Below are 20,088 nucleotides of genomic sequence, written 5' to 3' on the forward strand. Positions count from 1 at the left end.
TTTTTATTGACCCCGCATCAGTGCAATATTCTCGAGCACCTTAAAGCACTTTTAATTGGTCGTAAACGCTGGAGCTGTGTAAGCTTGAGGACATTTTTTTTTTTCTAGAATTAAAATGAAGCATAAGGCAAACAGCCAAATCATCTTCCAACGTTTTACAGAAGAAACATTGTGATTATTATTTTGATTCAGAATCCAATCCAACCACCCATATACTGTTTGTAGATGCTAATGATTCGTGTGTGATTTAAAAAAAAAAAAAAAAAAAATGTCACCTCCCACACAAATGAAAGTAAGCTACACTTACACCAAGATCCCTGCCAGGATTTGTCTCATTTTGCTCAGACAAATATAGAAGGTGGAGGAAGAAATTCTACCTGGCAAAAGATATTATATTGTTGGACTAAATATACTGTAGGTGGGATTCAAGGTGATAGAACCATAACTCATCCAAAAAGGCAATAATGAATTGCTACAACAGCTTTGTTTGTAGTGACAAAACAGATATTAATGCGTGAGCAGATGTAGTTTTGATGTCATTTTCACAAGAGGCAAAGTTTTAACAGCACAACTGTAGCCAGCAGGCAACGAGAGAGTGACGCATAAATGAACAGCAGGTGGTATTTTTGGCTGGGGAATGACACGGGCATCAGCACCATGTGTCTGGCTCGTTTCATTTTCGCACAAATAAGTCATGTTGTACCCTGCAATACAATCAATCCCGTTTTTTGTTTTTTTTTTTATCCTGATGTGAACTGACTGGATGTGCTTTTTAGTTGTTCATGTAAAACAAAAAAAATAGCATCAAGTCCACTTTCAATATTGTGCCATATCCATTATTGATTAAAACCTGCAAGCACATGACTTCTTATTTCAATCCCTGCACAAAGGAACTGTAGGCAAATTTTTGGCTGTAGGTTTTAAACAAGGTGTCCTGATTAAATGTAGTCATAGTTACATTCATGGAAATTATGTACTTATTCGCAGTAAACAATAGATTCACACCTCCCATGCATAAGCTAATTATCACCCCTGGTAAAAACACCATCTTAACTGGCTCACTGTTTCCATAAAAGAAACCTCTGTCCACTATCATGGATCAAAAGCCCCCTCTAGTGGCCAGTAAGCAAATTGAATCATAGCGTGTGTTTTTTTTTATGTTGTAATTTAATATTCTGAGTGTATGGAAAGCAGTTTAAACGTTTATACGATATTGTTGATATCCATCTTAAGGTCTATATGTAGTAGAATAAAAAAGTATAGGCAAATAAATGAATGTGTCTATGTTTACATGTCTATGCTTAGATCACAATATTTTTATGGCAAATTCCATAATTACAATATCTGTGGTGTCTCTATCACTTTATTGTCTTGTCAATTAAATACTTAACAGACAAGTTTGGTTAATATTTGACCAGTAATTGGCAAGCTAAACTGCCAAGCTAACCTAGCTAGCTTAGCTTCACAGTTAGCTTCAAACAGCTAGCTTATAGATGAAGGTAAACGTCGTAGATGTTGTTTTACTGACCATATTCATCAGCCTCACATAAATAAATACACACAAGCACAGTTTGTTAGTTGGACAATTTGGCATACTAGTAGGACAACTAAATGCACTGCACTAATTGTGCCGCCTGCGCGCTCTGACGGTGCACGTTGTGTTTCAGGTTGGAGTCTCAGCTAACGTCAGACATTCAGACCATCCTGCAGCTGTTGCAGAGACAGCCCACGTTGGGTCCTCCAGCTTACAGCACTGTGACCGCCAGTCCAGACTATCACGGATCTGCCGTGAAGATTCAGCCCGCTGCCCTGACAGCGAGCCATTTTTTCAGCCATACGCAAAGTCAAGTAAGTGAAGACTGTCAAAGTCGAAAGGTCGCCTCCATTGCCGTGATGATGATTGAACGGACGCTTCCCCCTCCTTGGGTTAGATAACCTTTAATGCAGTTCTTGTTTGGAAATCATTTGACTGAGCTGGGGAAAAATATTGATGTTGAAGTTATGTGTTCAAATCGTATAGCATCACATATTGATATTGGTGCTGCCTGATGACAAATTATATTGATAATGATGCTGGCTTTTTCCTCCAGAAAAGGTTAAACACTTCTGTGACTGTCATTTAACTTACCTTAGTCAATTTAGGTCGCCAAGGCATTATCAACAGCTATTTGAAGTAACATTTTATGACTCTTAAATTGGACATACAATGATAAAAATATTTTAGTCACTGTAATATTAATACATTAAAAAAAAAAATTTAAAAAGCCGAGAACTTTGTTGTACTGAATTGTGAAGATCTGTCATTACACTGTTCATTTTTCCTGATTTTCTGGGTGTGGTGTACTTTTGAGTCTTGCCTTCAACCCAAAGATGCATTTCCCCTTTGGATACTCAGGCTGCAGATTGCGCTCTAGAGTGCCCCGTTGTCAGTCATGAGTGCACGCACATCACGTATAGAAAGATGGAAGCGCAAGGAATAAGAGAAAAAAGTCTGACTTGACAGCTAGTGTGTGGACCGGGACTGAAGTCTGGCGTGGCCGCTTTAGAGTGCCTCGTTGTTGGTTGTGAGTGCATGCATGTCAAGCAGAAAAATACGGAGAGAGAAAAAAAAAAAAAAAGGTCCGATTTGACAGCCAGAGTGTGGACGAAGCTTCTCGCTGGCTTGGCCACTTTAGAGCGCCTCGTTGTCACAGTGAGGAAAATCAAACATGTACTTGTGTGAGTGTAAATTGTCCATTTTTTTCTACCCTAGCAATGATATATAGAACTGCATTCACACACCCACTCGGTGCCATTGTTAACCTCTCTATCCTGTACATCCTCCCACCCAGGGTCCTAACCACAAAGTGAAAAGGGCCTTTCGAGAATCCAAAGACTCAGTGCCGAGCTTGGCCAGCTTGAAGGTGCCGGTCGAGGACAACCTTTCAACTTTGCTTTTACAGAGACAAGCAAAACCACAACAAGAGATTAGCAAGGATCAACAGTTGCCGTTGATCCTTATTCCAACATCCTCCTCGTCCTCGCCCCCATCCGACTGCAACCTCAACACCACCGGACTCCACAGACCTGACTCGGACCCGGAGCTACCAAGGCCATAAACCTTTTCAGCATTTGTGTTCTAACCTCTGGGTCGTAATGCTGTAATTACATAGTAGCCACTTTTTATCAGCATGCTGCAACAGACAAATATATATTCTTGATTTGCAGTTGCTTGGTTGGTAGTATATTTAATGTTTGTTCTCATGCATTTGGATAAAATACTGTTCGTGCGGTGCTATAGTACCGCTGGCATCTTTATGTATTTCTAATATAAATGCACTTGGAGAGCGCAAACCACCACCAAGGCCACAACAGACCACCAATAGCCATTCTGTTATATGCAAAACCTCACACGTACAGTACTGTATAATACAAAATTATAAAATACAAAAAAAAATAGAGGTATGCTCGTGTTTTAACCATAAAGGTGAGTAAAATAAATATTATTGCTTGATAAATGAAAAAGCTAGTAGGATAGGATTGAAACGCGATAATTAAGATGACATATTCACCAGCAGTCGCCTCCAAGCTGTTCTCATGAGAATTTAGCAGAATTTTCTACAAAAGATAATGCACCATAAGTAGACTGTAAATGAATGTTATGGAAATGTTATTGCCTCACTGCTGTGAAATGAGCAGAAATGTGGATGGAAATGAGCTAATAGTGTTTTTTAGTACAACATTTCTGCCATTTTATGGAAAGTGGAATTTGTTAGTGGATATATTTAAAAAAAAAAAAAAAAAAAAAAAAAAGTCTACACTCCCTCTTCAAATGTGACGTTTTTGTGATATTCAGAACGCACGTGAAATGGGAGTTGGTAGCACCTGCCATCATTGAATGTGCCGCTCATGAACATTGACATGACATTTTTATGTGTTTGGAGAACGTTGTCAAAACCACGTTTGAACTTTTTGGCCCTAATTCCAAAATGTGTTTTGGTGGGAATTAGGAACGGTTCCAAATATCAGTCAGTGTTAGCACAAAAACTTCAAACTTCTGCTAAAAAGAACAAAAAAAAAGTCAGGAAAACCCTACAAGAACATCTGAACTTTATTTTGGGGTTCATGAGAGACACGTCATATGATTGGTCACATATACTGTACGCAGCCACGTCCCAGTTAGGGGGTGTGCACACTTTTGCAACCACTATATTATAGTTATTGGGGTGGCGGGGTGTCACTTGTACAGGTTATAAGTCACATAAATGGTGAAAAAAAATACGTTTGAAATGATATAGGCCTATCTTGGTCTCATTTCTTTGTATCACAACAATTTGAACAAGGGTGTGTAGACTTTTATATCTTACATGGAACCCAAATTATAAAAATGATATAATGTCAAAGAGTCTATTCTGAAGTAAGTTTCTTCTGTCACTTGTGTTTCACCCAACAGACCCCAGTCACTCATGTAGTGCTTTATTTAATTTATTTATTTATTTTGTAGCATTTCCAACTAAATTCGGATTTTTTTTTTTTTGTGACTGATGGGGAGACGGATCTGAACTTCTCAAAATGTTGTTTAGCCACAAACGTGATGAGCTCATCAAATCCAACTTATCCTGCAGGTCCAGGATTCCAAACATCTTTCTTCTCATATTTAGCATACAATAACAGAACCAAACTTTTGCATGCTGTACTACGAGTCACAAAGAAAGAAAAATAATAATAATAATAATAATAATAATAATTTTGGTTCTAATTCATTTGGATGACACTTAACCAGAATTTGTAAGCCCATCCAAGTATTTTTTATTTATTTTTTTTGCACGTTATCGGTGTAATACAGCATTTACACGGAGGTATGAGAACTGTTTCTGTATCCTTGGCTGTATGCCTGTCTTCTCTGAAGTGTGACTCAGGGGTTACGGACAATTGCACTGCAGTTTACAGTATCCACAATACTGTAATAATCCTCTTTATACAATGTGCATTATTACTTAGGTCACTGGTGTGCACCGACTGTACATGACACTATCATTTGTAGACAAAAGCATGTTTTGTTTTGTTTGTTTTTTTAATCTGTATAGTCATTGTTTTTGCACCACTTGCTAGCCCAAAGTAGCACATATTATAATGATGTCAGCACACTTGTCTCTTTTACCAGATAGAAAGTTAGTGTTTGCACATAAACAGCCCCCAAATAGGGTCTCGTGCCTATACCGTAAATACAAATGCTACGTCAGACTACATATTCTTGACATATCAATAAGTCCTTTTATTTCCCAGCACAATTTTGGTGACGTACATTAAAATATTGCTAGAAACTAAAAATGAAGATTGTCATATTGCCAGATGTTTAAAAAAAAAAATCTATTTTTTTTACTGCTACTCTTAATTATTTTAAAAAGTAGCATGTTTGTTTTCAAACTGGGAGAGGCAATAAAAGGAGACACTTAAAAAAACTGGAGCGAATGACTTTTTTTTTTTTTTTTCAGTAAATGCTTTAATGGCATGTAAGCAACAGACAAATCCTTTATAAATACTGTATTTAAGGAATTCTGTATTTGGGTCTGTTCTGACTTTAAGCGCCACTGTAAAGCAAGCATCGATATTAACTAATGTAGCGTTGATAGATAGATAGATAGATAGATAGATAGATAGATATTTTTCTAAAATACAAAAAAATCATCTATGAATATGGTGAATATATAGGATTTCCATTGTTGTCACTATGCAATTAAAAAAGAGGGGGTATCAAAACGGGTAATGTAATGTAATGTAATTGACAGTTTAAAAAAAAACACACAACTACTTTAGCACATTACAAAAGCACAGTGTGAGTACTTTACTATGCTGAAAGTTACAGTAGTTTACATTGCGTGAACGTCTACTGTGCAATACTGCCATCACACGGCCGAATAAGGTACTGGTTGCTGAACTGTGGCAAAACGAAAGTGATACATTTTACTTTCGTTTTGTCAGAAAAGAAACACTTGAACTGGATCCGCTTTTAGGGTGAGGAGGCTTAACTATGGAGGCCGACGGGATCGACCTAATTACCAAAAAGAATCTTATCGAAAGCTTTCGGCCGAGGCTCCGGACGTACGTGGCGGTGGTGCCTGTTCTGGACCATCTTCACTTCCTCGAACCCGAGCAGAAGGAACGTATCCGACAAAGGGCCACGACCGACGGCAACTCGGCGGCGGTGGACTTGCTGCTCGACGCCGTCCTGCGCGATCCGCAGCCGGAGGGCTTCTTCCAGGCCTTCGTGGACGCCTTGTCCAACGCGAAATGTCGTCAAGCGGCGAACTACGTGCAGGGAAAACTGCCCGAGCCCGAAGTGGAGGCTGAAAACGACTACTGCATGCGAATGATTGACATCCTGGTGCCCAGTCTGGTGGACATGAGCACGGAAGAGGTGTGCACGTGCTGTTTTTCACGCAAGCTCATCACCCAGGATGACAAAGACAAAGTGAGTACACTTTGTAATTTTATTTTTTTGTGATTGCACTGTGTGACTTTTAATAATAATAATAAAAAAACAGCGAGTTTCAGTCATAACCACAAGATGGCAGACAAACACGCCATCATCCTTGTTCATCCTCCAGATCCATCACATAGCAAACAATCAAGGATCCAGAGATGCGGCTCGTGAACTTCTGAAAACAATAGTCAGGTGCCCACCTGGATGGTACTCTGATTTTGTCCAAATTCTGCTTGACACTAAACACAAGAAATTATACGAACTGATGGGAGGGTCCTCGAGCTGCGATGCCGCAGGTAACCACTAGGAGTGCGCACGCATCACCTAATACTGTATAGTAAACCGTGAAGAAAAAACGCCCAACACTAAAAGCGAACCATAACTGGGCAAATGGCTCTTTTACCATATCATTTTAATGTGACTTTTATCTTCCTTAGTAAAAGATGAAACTACAAATAGTGACCCGGTGAAGGAGAGTCCAGAAAGTTCTACATGTCAGCGTTTGGATCACGAGGACGCTGATGAAGATGACGTCACAGGTAACCCTCTTTAAAACTCTTTCACCGCCATTGACAGCTGTAGAAGTCCAAGTAGATCCATTTCAACTGGGCTGGCAGTCAATATAAATATAATAACTTCCTCACTCGCGTCTGCTATGTCATCTCCTCAGACCTGTACCAAGGTGAATGTTCAGGTGAAGACGCCGCACAACAGTTAAACGGCAGTTTAGAACACTTACCACCAGGTGGGAACAATTCACACTCACTTCCTCGACTGCAAGGTTTTTAATTAAATACACAACCTATACTGGGTGTTTGTTTGCCCACACACATGAACCAAAATCAAAGTAGTTAGACTGTAAATTGGTTTTGTGAACAGTAACCAATGTAGACTTTCTGGGAGAGCTAAATATTCCGGTGGTCTCTACTACTAGCAAATAATGTTTCATGTGTGTAAGTGATGAAGCACACAGCGTCAGCACATCAAATGAAAAGCATATGTTGGCTCAATATCGATAGATTACTGCCCATTGGAAGATTATTTTATATATTACTGCTGCCAATATCATGCCTTCACTTTTTAGTCCAAAAAATGTTGGGGCTAGTGTGGACTTTCGGATGAAATTTCAGGTTGAACCTAAAAGGGGTGAAAAATGCAAAACCTAAAAACCTGAACATAATTTGACCTTCTATAAACATGTCCAACATGTTTGTTTTTGTTTTTTTTTGTTTTTTTTTCTGTACACAGCAAAATCGGCAGTATTATTTCAACACATACAAAGTTAAATTTAATGCTTCAAAAGTGTCTAGGAAATTTAACACTAATTCCAACAATGGTCAGTGTTGATTTTACGCTACATTACTCCATATAGTGTTGTATTTTTTAGCCCTCAAAACAAGTCATTAATAATAATATTAATAATATTAAATCACTCCTGATCTAATACTAGGTGACCAATTCTGTAAAATAGCACATACTCTGGACACCATTTACCTCTGAAATGTTAAAAATTACAGTTCAGGAATTAAAATCAACTCCCAAAAAATTTAACCCTGAAATTTTAACACTTACATTTTTGCTGTGTAATTTTTGTACAATTTGTTCTCTAACAAGCAGCTAAATGGCATTTCTGAATGGACAAGTTCAATTAGACTCAGCCGCAAACCTGTTTGTGAACATTTCGAGCTGAAAGAGAACAAGTCGTGCGTGGCACAAGTTGCATTCGCTATCCACCGTCGACTTAACAAAGCAGAAGAATTACAACCATCTGACTACATGGCAACATTATGAAATTGCGATGAAGTCATACAATCCCGATCGATTCCATTAATTAATCACATGCAGATGGGAAGCTTTGCAGAAAAATGCGGTGCCTCACTTTTGCTGGAACATTTGAGGTGCTTGTGTCGAACGTCCTGGAATAGTGAAAGCCTTCGTATTTGTGCTTAGGCAACATCTGTTCTACACATTGACATGCTTTGGTGCACATCAAAGGTGTATATGGACAAGTGGTGCGTCTCAGGAGTGCTCCGTATTTGACATACCCGCAATGTGCTTTCATTTAGGACAGTGATTCCAAACCAAACTGTGTAAGAATAAAACAAAAATAATAATGTCAGTTCGGTCTCCCCCCCCAATCAGATTTTTTTTTTTTACACAGTTACTCGATGAAATTTTACTTTTGAATAACGATTAAAGTGGCTAATTTCTTAATAATAGCAAAAAAAGAAATTAATCCAAAATGCACTTTCACAGCTTAATTTATGATGTAAAATCCTCAACACACTTTTTAACTTTCTCTAAATATTACTTTGTTACATATTTTCTTCCTGTTTGCAGAATGAAAGACTCTTTAAAGTGAATACAGAAATGTGTTTATAGATGCATTGTTTGAAGATACTTGACCAAGTACTATATAGTACTTCAATTAATTTTATCGGATTTTTGGGGTGTGGCTCACAGGGACTTTATTGTGACAGAGTTAGCTAGCTAGCTCTGCGTAAATGCATTTCTCCTTAGTCCAAGTCCGACTTGATAGCCATCGTTTGAATAGGGGCTTTAGAGCGCCTCGTTGTCAGCCATGTCATCATGGTGAGAAAGTGTAAAAGTGAGGTAAAAAAAAAAAAATACTGGTAAATTTAAAGTATTAGGTGACAACCAACACGTGGGCAGGGACTTCATGCTGGCGTGGCCGCTTTAGAGCGCCTCGTCGTTTCGGAATGAGAAGGCCCTGAAATGACATGGTGAGATACAGTGTAATTTTTTTCACAGCTCAAACATGTGGTTATGTGTAGGCAAGAAAGATGCTTGATGAAGTAATATAATTTCTTTAGGCCACAGAATTGCTATCTGATTGATAGTTGACAGTTGCGTTATCAGTGGACACGGCCGCAGCATTTGAGAGCACACATTTTTAAACATTCATTTTACACTTGACTTTAATCTTTCCAACGTGGCAAGGAGGCAGCAATCTGATCAAAACAAAACAATTGCATGTTTTTTCTGAGCATTTATTATGCCTGTAAATATTGACCAAATGATTGCGTCTGTCTGCATGACAGACCTGCCTGACCCGGGCCCAGCTGCTGGAGGCCCCGATGATGCTGATATTGTTCTTCGAGACTATCAGATGGACGTGGCAAAACCTGCCTTGGAGGGGAAAAACATTATCATTTGCCTCCCGACCGGAAGCGGTAAAACCCGGGTAGCGGTTTATATTACCCGTGAGCATCTGGACCACAGGCGGGCGGAGGGCAAAGCAGGCAAAGTGATCATCCTGGTGAACATGGTATGAAAATATTGTATATTGAAGTATCGAATATTCCATTTCCATCTTCACAACATTATATCATTGACCCACTTTCCCCTCCTATTCTCCTATCCAAAGAAAACATTCAATCTTTCAGTCGGTGCGCACATGTGGGTCAGCTGACCACAAATGACATGCCGTAAGGTTTCCCTGCACGCTTTTCCTGTCTGGCATGTGTGGGAAGTGTTGTACTTTGGAAAAAATGATTGAAGAAAATCCCTACTTTGTCCTTTTCAGATGAATAGCTTTCTCACTCACAAACCACCTTGGGAATTGTGTTTGTATGCAATTCCACTTCCTTTCTTGCTAACCAAATGAAAATGTGAATCATCTTCATTTTGTTTTTAAGACTCTTGTTGAAACTTGCAAAAAAATGTCCTTTTTCTTGGCGGTCCACAGGTTCCTCTGGTTGAGCAGCATTATGCCACAGAGTTCCATCGCTTTCTGAAGCACGCGTACAAAGTGGAGCGAGTCAGTGGAAAATCCGAGCTCAAAATCACTTTCACAGAGATTGTGAAGAAAAACGACGTCATCATTTGCACAGCCCAGATTCTGGAAAATTACTTGGAGAGGTCATCGGTCAAAGGAGAGGACGAGGGAGTGCATCTGAAGGGTAGGATTTGAAACTGCTGTCTTAATGAGCTTGCCTCCGCTGTTGTGTAAGGAATTCCACAATTTTAATCTCAAAGTAGGATTGTGAGGCAGCTGTTTAACAAACGAGAAAGCCAATGCACGGTATGTCACTGGGCATTCCCCAATTTTTTAAATAACATATGCTTTGCTATGTGATAAGATTTGTTCAACAAAACAATTACAGCATCTCTGAATTTACTTTTGCATGACTCTTGAGGGGGAAACAAATGTTACACCTTAGTTGGAAAATGCAGTAAGCTAACTCAGCTATTTTACATTGAATGGAGCTTAACCACGCTGATGCTAACAATGAAACAAATGTAGCTAGCTAAGCTACAACAAAATGACAAAAGTAGCTAAACTACATCGTCACCACCTTAGTTGGGTGGCGTCTCTAAAATGGAAAAAAAAAATAGCTATAGATGAACACTGAATTATAAAATGTAAAAGTTGTGCTCTAGCTAGTCACAGTGCTACGTTAGCCGTTGATGTTTGCCGAGTCATGAGAAGTTTCTTAGCTGGCAATTGTTGTGTTAATTTTAGGACATAAATGAATGTGTGTACTGTCCTTAAATTTGTACCGGATGTCTTGAAGGTTGAGACAATCTTCTTTTCAGAATTGCACTGTAAACACCAGAACGTATGTTTTCATACAGGACGCTGTAAGTAGCATGAATTTGTTAGCATATAGCCTAAATGCACACACTGTACCTCTGTCCCCTTCTCGGGCATTTGTATCCAGACATGCACACATTCCATAATCCATAAATGTAATGTAACCTCTGTAAACCCTACCGCGCCATCACTACTTTATCATGAATGTAACTTTATTGCTGAAAAGCTATTTGATGCTAAAAAGAGCAACGCATTGATGATGCTAATGAGAAATCTAGAGAGAAAACTGTACTACTCAACAAGATGTCCCGTAAGGCCCATGGAGCATTTGAATCAATCTACAATTGAGTTAGTAAGACTTTCCTTTGTCTCATTCATCTTATTACAGCAAATTTGGTTGGTACAAAACAGAATTCGATCCACTACATTCAGTAAAACATTTACCTAAAATGTGTCCAGACTCAAAAGTGCAAAAATGGATATATTTAGCCACCCAGAGGACGCAAAGCCCCTCCCATGACGATACCTGACAGGATCTTGTCAAAGTCTTCTGGCTTTTGTTGGCACTCAACAGTCCAAGGTGGAATAGCCACCTAAGTGGAACATATGCTGTTTGTCAAAACGCCTGAAAGCTTGTGCTCTTCTATTTATTTGTTTATTTTTAATCCTTTTTTTTTTCTCTCCTGCTGGTATCCACTTCCCTCGCTTGTTAAAGCCAACAGTGTGTGGCTGACGAAATTCACATGAGAACATCTATCACCTACAAAACATCAAGCCGCCGCTCGTTGTTTCCTCCGAGGATATGTTTTCATTGTGGCTACAACTGATAGGCAATTAATTTTCTACCACCTGAAAGTATCCTGGCATTTATTATTTCCAAAAATGAAAATGGTCTTTAGCATTCTGAATGCATTCATTTCTGTGTTTGTTTGTTTTTCTTTTGTCTTTTATTCCCAGATATCACCCTGATTATAATAGACGAGTGCCATCACACTAAGAAGGGTGAAGTTTACAACCGAGTGATGATGCGTTACTTGAAGCAAAAGAACCGGAACAAGAGATTGAAAAAGGAGCAGAAGGAGACGGTGCCGCTGCCTCAGATCCTGGGGATGACTGCCTCACTCGGGGTAGGCGACGCCACCAATCTGAAGAAAGCAGAGAAAAACATTTTGCAGGTAAGGACAAAACAAATAAATAAAATAATGTCACAAAAGGACAATTCATTGTCTAATAAGAAAGAAAAAAACGTTCTTGTTTAGATGATCTCACATTTTAATGAGATGTGCAAATATCTAGATTAAATGTTTCTTTTCCTTGGAAAGTGAAAATTAATGCCATACCACAGAGAACTTGAGAGAAGTGTTGTTAAAAACCCTGCCAAATTCGGAATGACAAAAAAAAAAAAAAACAGGTATATAAAATGAGGCTTGAAAATCATGGAGAAAAAATAATAATAAAAAAATCAATCTTTGTCTCTGCTCCCAAATGTACCACATGCTGTTGAAAAATGTTAGTTCATCTAAAATAAAGTGACTTCAACTAGCAACTTTCTTATGCCTACACGTTCCTACATTTTTCGCCACGAAAATAAATGTTCATATTTTCGTCATTTCCAAATCATGGCAAGTGGCGCTAGCCAGCAGCTAGCTTGCTAGCTAACAAGCACGGACGGGTCTGCAGCGTCACCTTCTGGCTTTGGAATTTAAATGGAAGAACTACACCAGTGGCAACATATGTTTTGATAGTTCAACAGCGCAAGAGAAGAATACTTATATTAACTTGTTTTCCATATCATAAATTTGTGTGGAGTGTCAAAAGGGCAAGAAATGACATGAAGACAATTTCGCTATTGTAGTAACTCGATTGGGTCAAAGAAGCACACAGGAATGCTCTTTTGAGCCACCTAGTGCAGACCTCATATTAAACTTACTTATTTTTGGTAGCTAAAGCACTCACATTTTTCTGTCCATTTGAAATGGATGAGGCTAACCGGAAATTAATTTGCTGATTTGTGCCATACGGGTAGAGTAAGTAACGACTGTTACAGTTCATTATCTTGCTTACGTTATAGATATGTAGATTTGTTTTCACAATTCCTCCAAGATATGCAAAAGCATAATATTGTGCAAGTTTTGTGTGATTTTTTTTTGTTTTTTGTTTTTTTAATCCAGAAAACTGGTTGAATTCAAACTTTTAACTTACAAACTTTAGTCGTTCTTCAACTGTGCCTTGTCCGACGAGCTGTTTCTAATGTTCCACCTTGACATGTGCACCCATAAAGTGCCTCACTGACATACCAGTCAAAACTGAAAACACCTCTTTGGCTTATGTTGGCGCATAATAGTGCTTCAGATACCATCAATCAAAATGATTTACACTCCAACGCGGTGATTCTTTTGTAGATTTGTGCCAACTTGGATGCTTCTGAAATCCAGACCGGGAATCTTGGCCATTATAGCAATGAGCCAGACAAAAAGATTGTTCTTGTTCAAGACAAAAAAAAGGTTTGTTAGCAAAAAATATATATATTTTTTTTTTCTGTGTAATTACGAGCCTAATGTTTGCGCCATACCACATCAATTTGACAGAATCCGTTTGGTGATGTCATCAAGAATATCATGAACGTTATTCAAATTTATGCCAAGCTGAGCCCCACTTGTGAGCTTGGCTCTCAGACCTATGAGCAGTGGGTGGTTCAGTACGAGCAACAAGGTGAGCAACTCTCTATCTCTGTGCTTCCCCAATACACCCCCCACCCCCCTCCCCCCTTCTGCACTCTCTGGTAACGCCGTGACTCATTTTTAGCCGCCAAAGACGAAGCTCAGGATGTGCGGATTTGCGTGGAGCACCTTCGACGATACAACGACGCGCTGATAGTCAGCAACACCATTCGCATGCGCGATGCCTTCAATTTCCTGAAGAAAAAACACGATGAGGAGTTGAAGAGTAAAAACAGCCCGGATGACGAACACGTCATAAACATTACGGACACTGAGCGTGTCCTCTTCAATTTATTTCAAGGTACCAGAGGAATTGTTGCTCAAGTGTAACAAAGTTAAGAAGGTCCCATCATAAAATGACAATAATGTGAGATTCATCATTCACTGCCATTGACGGCTATAGACGTTAAAGAGCAAATTAACTGGGCTGGCAATGAATTAAGCATTTCTACAAAGGTAGCCGCACATAAAACACTTTACAAGATCTTCATGTCCATACCGACTGTTTACAAACCGTTTCTTACAGACAACAAGGAGGAACTTGAGACGCTTTCCGAGAACCAATCATATGAAAACGACAGCTTGTCAAAACTACAAACAAATGTTCTGCAGCAGTTTACCACCAGGGAAGAGGCCAGGGGGATCATTTTCACCAAAATGCGCCAAAGCGCCATCGCTCTCAGTCACTGGATTCAGGAGAACCCCAAGTTTGCCGACGTGGGCGTGAAAGCGTCGTATGTCATCGGAGGTGGAAACCAGAGTGTCGTCAAACCAATGACGCCTGTGAGAGTACATTACGTCGCACAACGTGAGCACCGCACCAATCCTGTTGATTTGTAACTGTTTTGTGTGAATCAATCAGGCCGAGCAGAAGGATGTGTTGAACAAATTCCGCAGCGGTGCTGTCAACTTGCTGATTGCCACCTCAGTGGTACAGGAAGGTTTGGACGTTCCGGCATGCAACTTTATCATCTGCTACGGCCTTGTGAACAATGAGATTGCCATGATACAGGTTAGTGGTCTTGTCGTGTATTTTGTTGAAATTCAGACCAAGTGGCTATGAGCTATGGGGTTCCCCAAGGGTCAATCTAGGGTCACCTATTTTGTTTAAGATGTACATGTTTCCAATTGGTCAGCTAATACGCAGCTATAAAGTGCTCTATGAAAAAGATATATATTAGGGGTGTCAGGCATTTACATGTTTTTAATCGTAATTAATTGTATGTCTTCAATAGTCAACATGATTAATCGCAAATTTTATATCTTCAAAAAGTACAAGAAAATATTTTTTTCTAAGCTTTCATTCTCTTGTTAACATAAGTGGGAAATATGTTAAAGTAATAAATATGTCTGTATCTTTTAGTCTCTGATATATTCATTCCAAAATTATTTATAAAATTGAGTTAAAATTAAAAAGATGTAGGCCTACTGTATGTAAAAAAAAAAAAAAAAAAAAAGTGTGATATTTATTTGTGTTGAGGTCATTTTCTGCCACTAGATGGCATAATTGCATTTCTAAGACATTGGTGACTGCTCAGTGCGTTTTTCTTTTCATATTAAGAGCCATCTAAATTTTTAACATGAAGTAACTTGTGAAATTCTGCACATTTTTAAAATGCAAAAAAAAAGAAATAAAAAATACAACTTGACCCCCGTCTCCACAAATATATGCATTTTATATATATATATATATATATATATATATATATTTACTGTTTACTCGTTACTGTGTAAAATGTGTCGCCTTGAGAAAGCTCCATTTTGTCACCTTCTGCAGGCTCGAGGCAGAGCTCGAGCAAAGAACAGCATTTACATTGTGATTGAGGTGAAAGGCTCTGGGGTGACCGAGAAGGAAAGTGTCAATGAATACCGCGTGAACTTAATGACCAAAGCCATTGCTAGAATCCGAGCATTCGATCCTGTGGAATATAACAAACAGGTACAGATGTCTCCTTTTAACTAATTTGTCGCTCCCCGACATCGCAATGAGATAACGTTTACCCCCCAAACCCCCACCCCCTTTCACTGTAGATTGAAGGATTTCAAATACAGGCAATTCTTGAGGACAAGGTAAAAATGACAAACAAGAAGTCTACGAAGCCTGAGCCTCCGTCAGAGGTGAAGTTAAGTTGCCGAAAATGCCCCAAGTTTGTCTGCACTTGTGACGACATCCAGATCATCGAAGGCATGCACCACGTCAACGTTTCACCACAATTTAGGTAGAAATTGTTGTGGAATTGCAAATGATCCTGAAGTGGTTACATGGCGTGAGCCGATATTCTGACAGTATGATCAACGTGAGCAAATATTACTATTATAGTCTTAAAATTACAGCACTAATATGACCTATTAATTTGGGTGAGTAAAAACAGAATGTTTTTCTCAATTGTTTAGAATATTATCCATCCATCCATTTTCTTGACCGCTTATTCCTCACAAGGGTCGCGGGGGCTGCTGGCGCCTATCTCAGCTGGCTCTGGGCAGTAGGCGGGGGACACCCTGGACTGGTTGCCAACCAATCGCAGGGCACACGGAGACGAACAACCATCCACACTCACACGCATACCTAGGGACAATTCGGAGCGCCCAATTAACCTGCCATGCATGTCTTTGGAATGTGGGAGGAGACCGGAGTACCCGGAGAAGACCCACGCGGGCACGGGGAGAACATGCAAACTCCACCCAGGAAGGTCCGAGCCTGGACTCGAACCGGAGACCTCAGAACTGGGAAGCTGACGTGCTAACCACTCGACTACCGTGCCGCCCCGTTTAGAATATTATTTAAATTATATTTTTGTATAATATTTAATAAAGAATATTAAATATTTTTTAAATTTATTTAGAATATTTAGTACAGAAAAAAAATATCTTATTAAGCTTAAATAATTCTTTTTGGTAAGTCAGTGTCCCATCAGCTGGCACTTTTTTTTTTTTTAATTAGTTTTGTCTTTATTTATTTATTTAATTATTTGTTTATGTATTTATTTCTTTAGAACAATGCACATTCATCAGAGCAAAAAGGCATCTGTGTTTAAAGTATCTTGTCTTGCTCGCTCCCTCCTCCACAGAAAGGAAGGGGAAAATTTAATTGGAGTCAATTAGCTTAACATAGGTAACATTTACTCAACTTTGCAAGCAGCCAATCATATTGCTTAGTCGACCCCCCCAAAAAAGACGAGTGGTGATAGCCTGTGGTAGCGGTTACTGAAACCTTGACTTTTTAAACCGGTAATCGGCTCGTGTCTACTGGCTACATAGTGACACTCTTAATATTTTCCATTTTTTCAAAAGACAAAAACTACGAGATTATTTAAGAGCTCACTGAGATGACCTAGATATGTGTACAATTTCTTTACAGAGAACTTTTCCTCGAGAAAGAAAACCCTTCTCTTCAGGAACGACTTCTTGAATATGAAACGAATGGCTCCATAGCATGCAAGAACTGTGGAGAGGTAAAATCTATTTGACTTTTTTTTTGTTTCCTGTTTGAAAAGGTGTTTTTAGCAAACTTGAAGAAAAGATGTTGTATTTGAGGTGCTCTCAAGCAAGTGTTTTGAATTCCTGACAAATGCCATGCAGTTCATTGCGGACCTGATGGTGTGCATGAACTCTCATTTAACTCATTCACTCCCAGCCATTTTCACTGGAGCAACCCCCTTCGCTCCCGGCTGTTTTACTCATTTTGCAAGGCCCACAGAATATTGTGTTCTATTGCTATCAGAACATGGAACCTACCAAATGAAAGATTAGTCTCTTCTTTCACCGGGGGGGAAAAAAAAAAAAAAAAGTATGTTTGTATCTGTTTCCGTTTTGCAGCAATTGGCATTCGAATACTCCATTCACCATTATTCACAAACCTGTTAAAACCTGGGCAAAAGAGCTTGTTGCAACATGGCCCTGGTTGATGTGTTTTACTCTGCTGCCACCTGCTGGCCATTTTTTGTAATAACTACCATTTCTTTAAGTGACCTCTTCAGGTCAGAGGTTGCATCAAAGCATTATTTATTACTAGTATATTTAAAAAAAACAAAAAAAACGTATAAATATGTTTTTGGGACTATGGCAATATTTAAAATAGAACGTTTTTATACATTTTTGGGAGCAAATGAGTTGACTTTAGAGATCCTTCTGATATTTAGTGCCATTCATCTTTTTTTTTTTAAGATGTGTTGAAACACTATTGCTGTGATTTGTCAGAATTTTCATCTCTGTTCCTTAAAATAGCCCAAAAAATGCACTTCAGTTTTGCATTTATCCACCAGATGGTGCTATTTTTTCCCATTCCAAGCATGCAGCAGCATTTGACACCTTTTACCGAAGTCTACTCTGCGTTCTGAACAAATTTAAATATAGTGTTATTTTAAAAAAAAAGAAAAAAAAGAAAGAAAAAACCCGACTCAAGCAGCTCCGAAAACTCCCATCCAACCTTGTTTTGCAGAAATGGGGCACGATGATGATGTACCGAGGAATCAAGTGCCCCTGCCTGGATGTGAAGAACTTTGTGGTAACGATCAAAGAAGACAAGTTCAGCAAATACACCAAGTGGCACGAGATTCCCACCAAGTTCCAGGATTTCGACTATATCGAGCACGCCAACAACTTGGTTCAGGATTCCGATGACGAAGAGGCCTGAAGTGAACTGCAACACTTTGCACGTTTTTAGTCGTGAAACAATTACACCAAACTCTTCAGTGGGATTCCTTTGCTCAAACTGCTTTCCTTTCCATTCTAGATCCATCGCCGATTCAGTGTGTTCGCAGATCGGTACTCTAGTTTGGTGTAACTCTCCTCTATTGGGATGTAATAACCACTAGATGGCAGCACACAAATTGCCTTGAGTCGTTTACAATTCAAAAGAGGAACAGGAAGTTCTAGTTTTATCGGAACAGGTCATCCTGTCTTCTTCCAGGTGAGAATGAAATGTGTTTGAGTGTCATGAATGTCATCGAGAAGTGCCTGCTCGTGTCCAAACAGTTTGTTGACCGAATCTGTTTGTGGATGCAAAACTCCTGGCATGTCGTGTCACTCAATGGAAACTAAATGAAAGAATTAACTCATTTGAGTTTTATGATAAATCTGTGGAGAATTTGAAAAACATTGTAAGACTATTATTTAGTCCTATAAGTATAAAGAGACAGCGCCCACAGCTGTGAAGCTTTCCTTGACGCTAACCAACATCCGAGGCGATATGAAAGCTAGCAAGCGTCAAAGCAGTAAACTACACTTTGTGCTGTTTGTGTTTTATGTCAACGCGCAGACGCGACACCTCAACTTCGTATTAGCAAAGAGCCCTGGTACACATCAAACCAGAGGTCGTTGACCTCAGGCACATTTTCGCTCCCCAAGATTTGGGTGTTGTTGGTGTCTGATGGAATATCTGGTATACAAATACCTAAAATGTTCTTTTAGTAGGTTCTGTACTTCATTTTTAAATGTCTTTAGTTCTTTTGGGGGGGTTTTAAGAAAGGGATGGATTTGAAGTGTTGCACTTTTAATTAGGTAAAGCACATTGCATATGAGATGCACTACGTATATAAATAAAGCTGCCTTGTCTAATCAAAGCGACTTGTTTTTTTTCACACAAAAAAGTAATCAGCTGCCCACTACTATAACCGCGATGCACCAGAGGGTTCATAATAAATCATCAATAATTAGCGTGGTATTTGTTAAGGCTGGATGTTGACAGGCTGGAAGATAAGTGGTTACTGGTTAGCATCACTGTAAGGGAGCCGTGCAAGATGATAACATACGTATTGACGTTTATGCCCACAAATATTTATGGAAAGCTCATGACAATGATTGATGGAGGCTTGCCTCATTTTCTAGGAAACTGGAAAGCGAATTGAGCGGAGAAAACAAGTTACTTTATTGAGGCGTTTGCTACCTTGATGAGGCCTAACGTCCATCAACAACACTGTCAGATTAAGGGTGCCAGAAATTGACTTATTATTATTATTATTATTATTATTGGTGTGTGGGGCAACTAACTACCATTTTTCATGGAAAATACTAGAAAATGTATTTCGAATAGGCGTCAATTGTACGCGGAGTTTCGCTATTCGCAGGTCGGCACTGTTACAGCGAATAGCCGGGGGTCCGCTGTATATTTTCAATTGTAGACTTTTCTTTCATGATATTTAATTAGTTGTTCTCCCTAATCAAAATTGCTTTTATAGTCATGTTCCTTGCTCCAAAAAATGGGCTACATAAAACGTTTTGAGTCAGAGCGGTTCATATAGACTTTTTTTTTTTTTTTTTTTTTTTTTTTTTCAAGGAACTAACTCGAGTGAAAGGTGCAAAGTATGTTACGCAAAACCACAAAGTTATAGATACACGTTTGCTCGCTC

At 39.1% G+C, this 20,088-nt stretch overlaps 2 protein-coding genes across 10 annotated transcripts in view; both read left to right on the forward strand.

The window, feature by feature from the left end:
* Nucleotides 1-3,206, forward strand: part of kcnh7b (potassium channel, voltage gated eag related subfamily H, member 7b) — a 92,856-nt gene extending 89,650 nt beyond the window's left edge. For all 6 annotated transcript variants that reach the window (XM_077536183.1, XM_077536188.1, XM_077536187.1 and 3 more), the window contains 2 exons: nt 1,668-1,848; nt 2,832-3,206. In XM_077536183.1, the coding sequence (XP_077392309.1) occupies nt 1,668-1,848; nt 2,832-3,098 (448 nt within the window). In that variant the 3' untranslated portion in view covers nt 3,099-3,206. The remainder of the gene's footprint in view (nt 1-1,667; nt 1,849-2,831) is intronic.
* A 2,692-nt stretch (nt 3,207-5,898) lies between these two features.
* On the forward strand, nt 5,899-19,302 carry ifih1 (interferon induced with helicase C domain 1). 4 transcript variants are annotated; one of them, XM_077535986.1, is made up of 16 exons: nt 5,899-6,451; nt 6,525-6,759; nt 6,901-7,002; nt 7,134-7,208; nt 9,526-9,752; nt 10,173-10,386; nt 11,979-12,196; nt 13,424-13,525; nt 13,610-13,733; nt 13,827-14,042; nt 14,268-14,524; nt 14,604-14,753; nt 15,519-15,680; nt 15,773-15,960; nt 17,100-17,193; nt 18,180-19,302. In XM_077535986.1, exons 1-16 carry the CDS (start codon nt 6,011-6,013, stop codon nt 18,372-18,374), a joined length of 3,000 nt encoding a protein of 999 aa, XP_077392112.1. In that variant the 5' UTR covers nt 5,899-6,010; the 3' UTR covers nt 18,375-19,302. The 4 variants fall into 4 exon arrangements, with proteins under 4 accessions (XP_077392112.1, XP_077392113.1, XP_077392115.1 ...); XM_077535987.1 differs by having other exon boundaries at nt 7,134-7,157; XM_077535989.1 differs by having other exon boundaries at nt 7,134-7,145.
* Nucleotides 19,303-20,088: the final 786 nt, after the last annotated feature.

The sequence above is a fragment of the Festucalex cinctus genome, chromosome 11 (genome assembly GCF_051991245.1).
Source record: "Festucalex cinctus isolate MCC-2025b chromosome 11, RoL_Fcin_1.0, whole genome shotgun sequence".
In the NCBI taxonomy this organism is placed as follows: domain Eukaryota; kingdom Metazoa; phylum Chordata; class Actinopteri; order Syngnathiformes; family Syngnathidae; genus Festucalex; species Festucalex cinctus.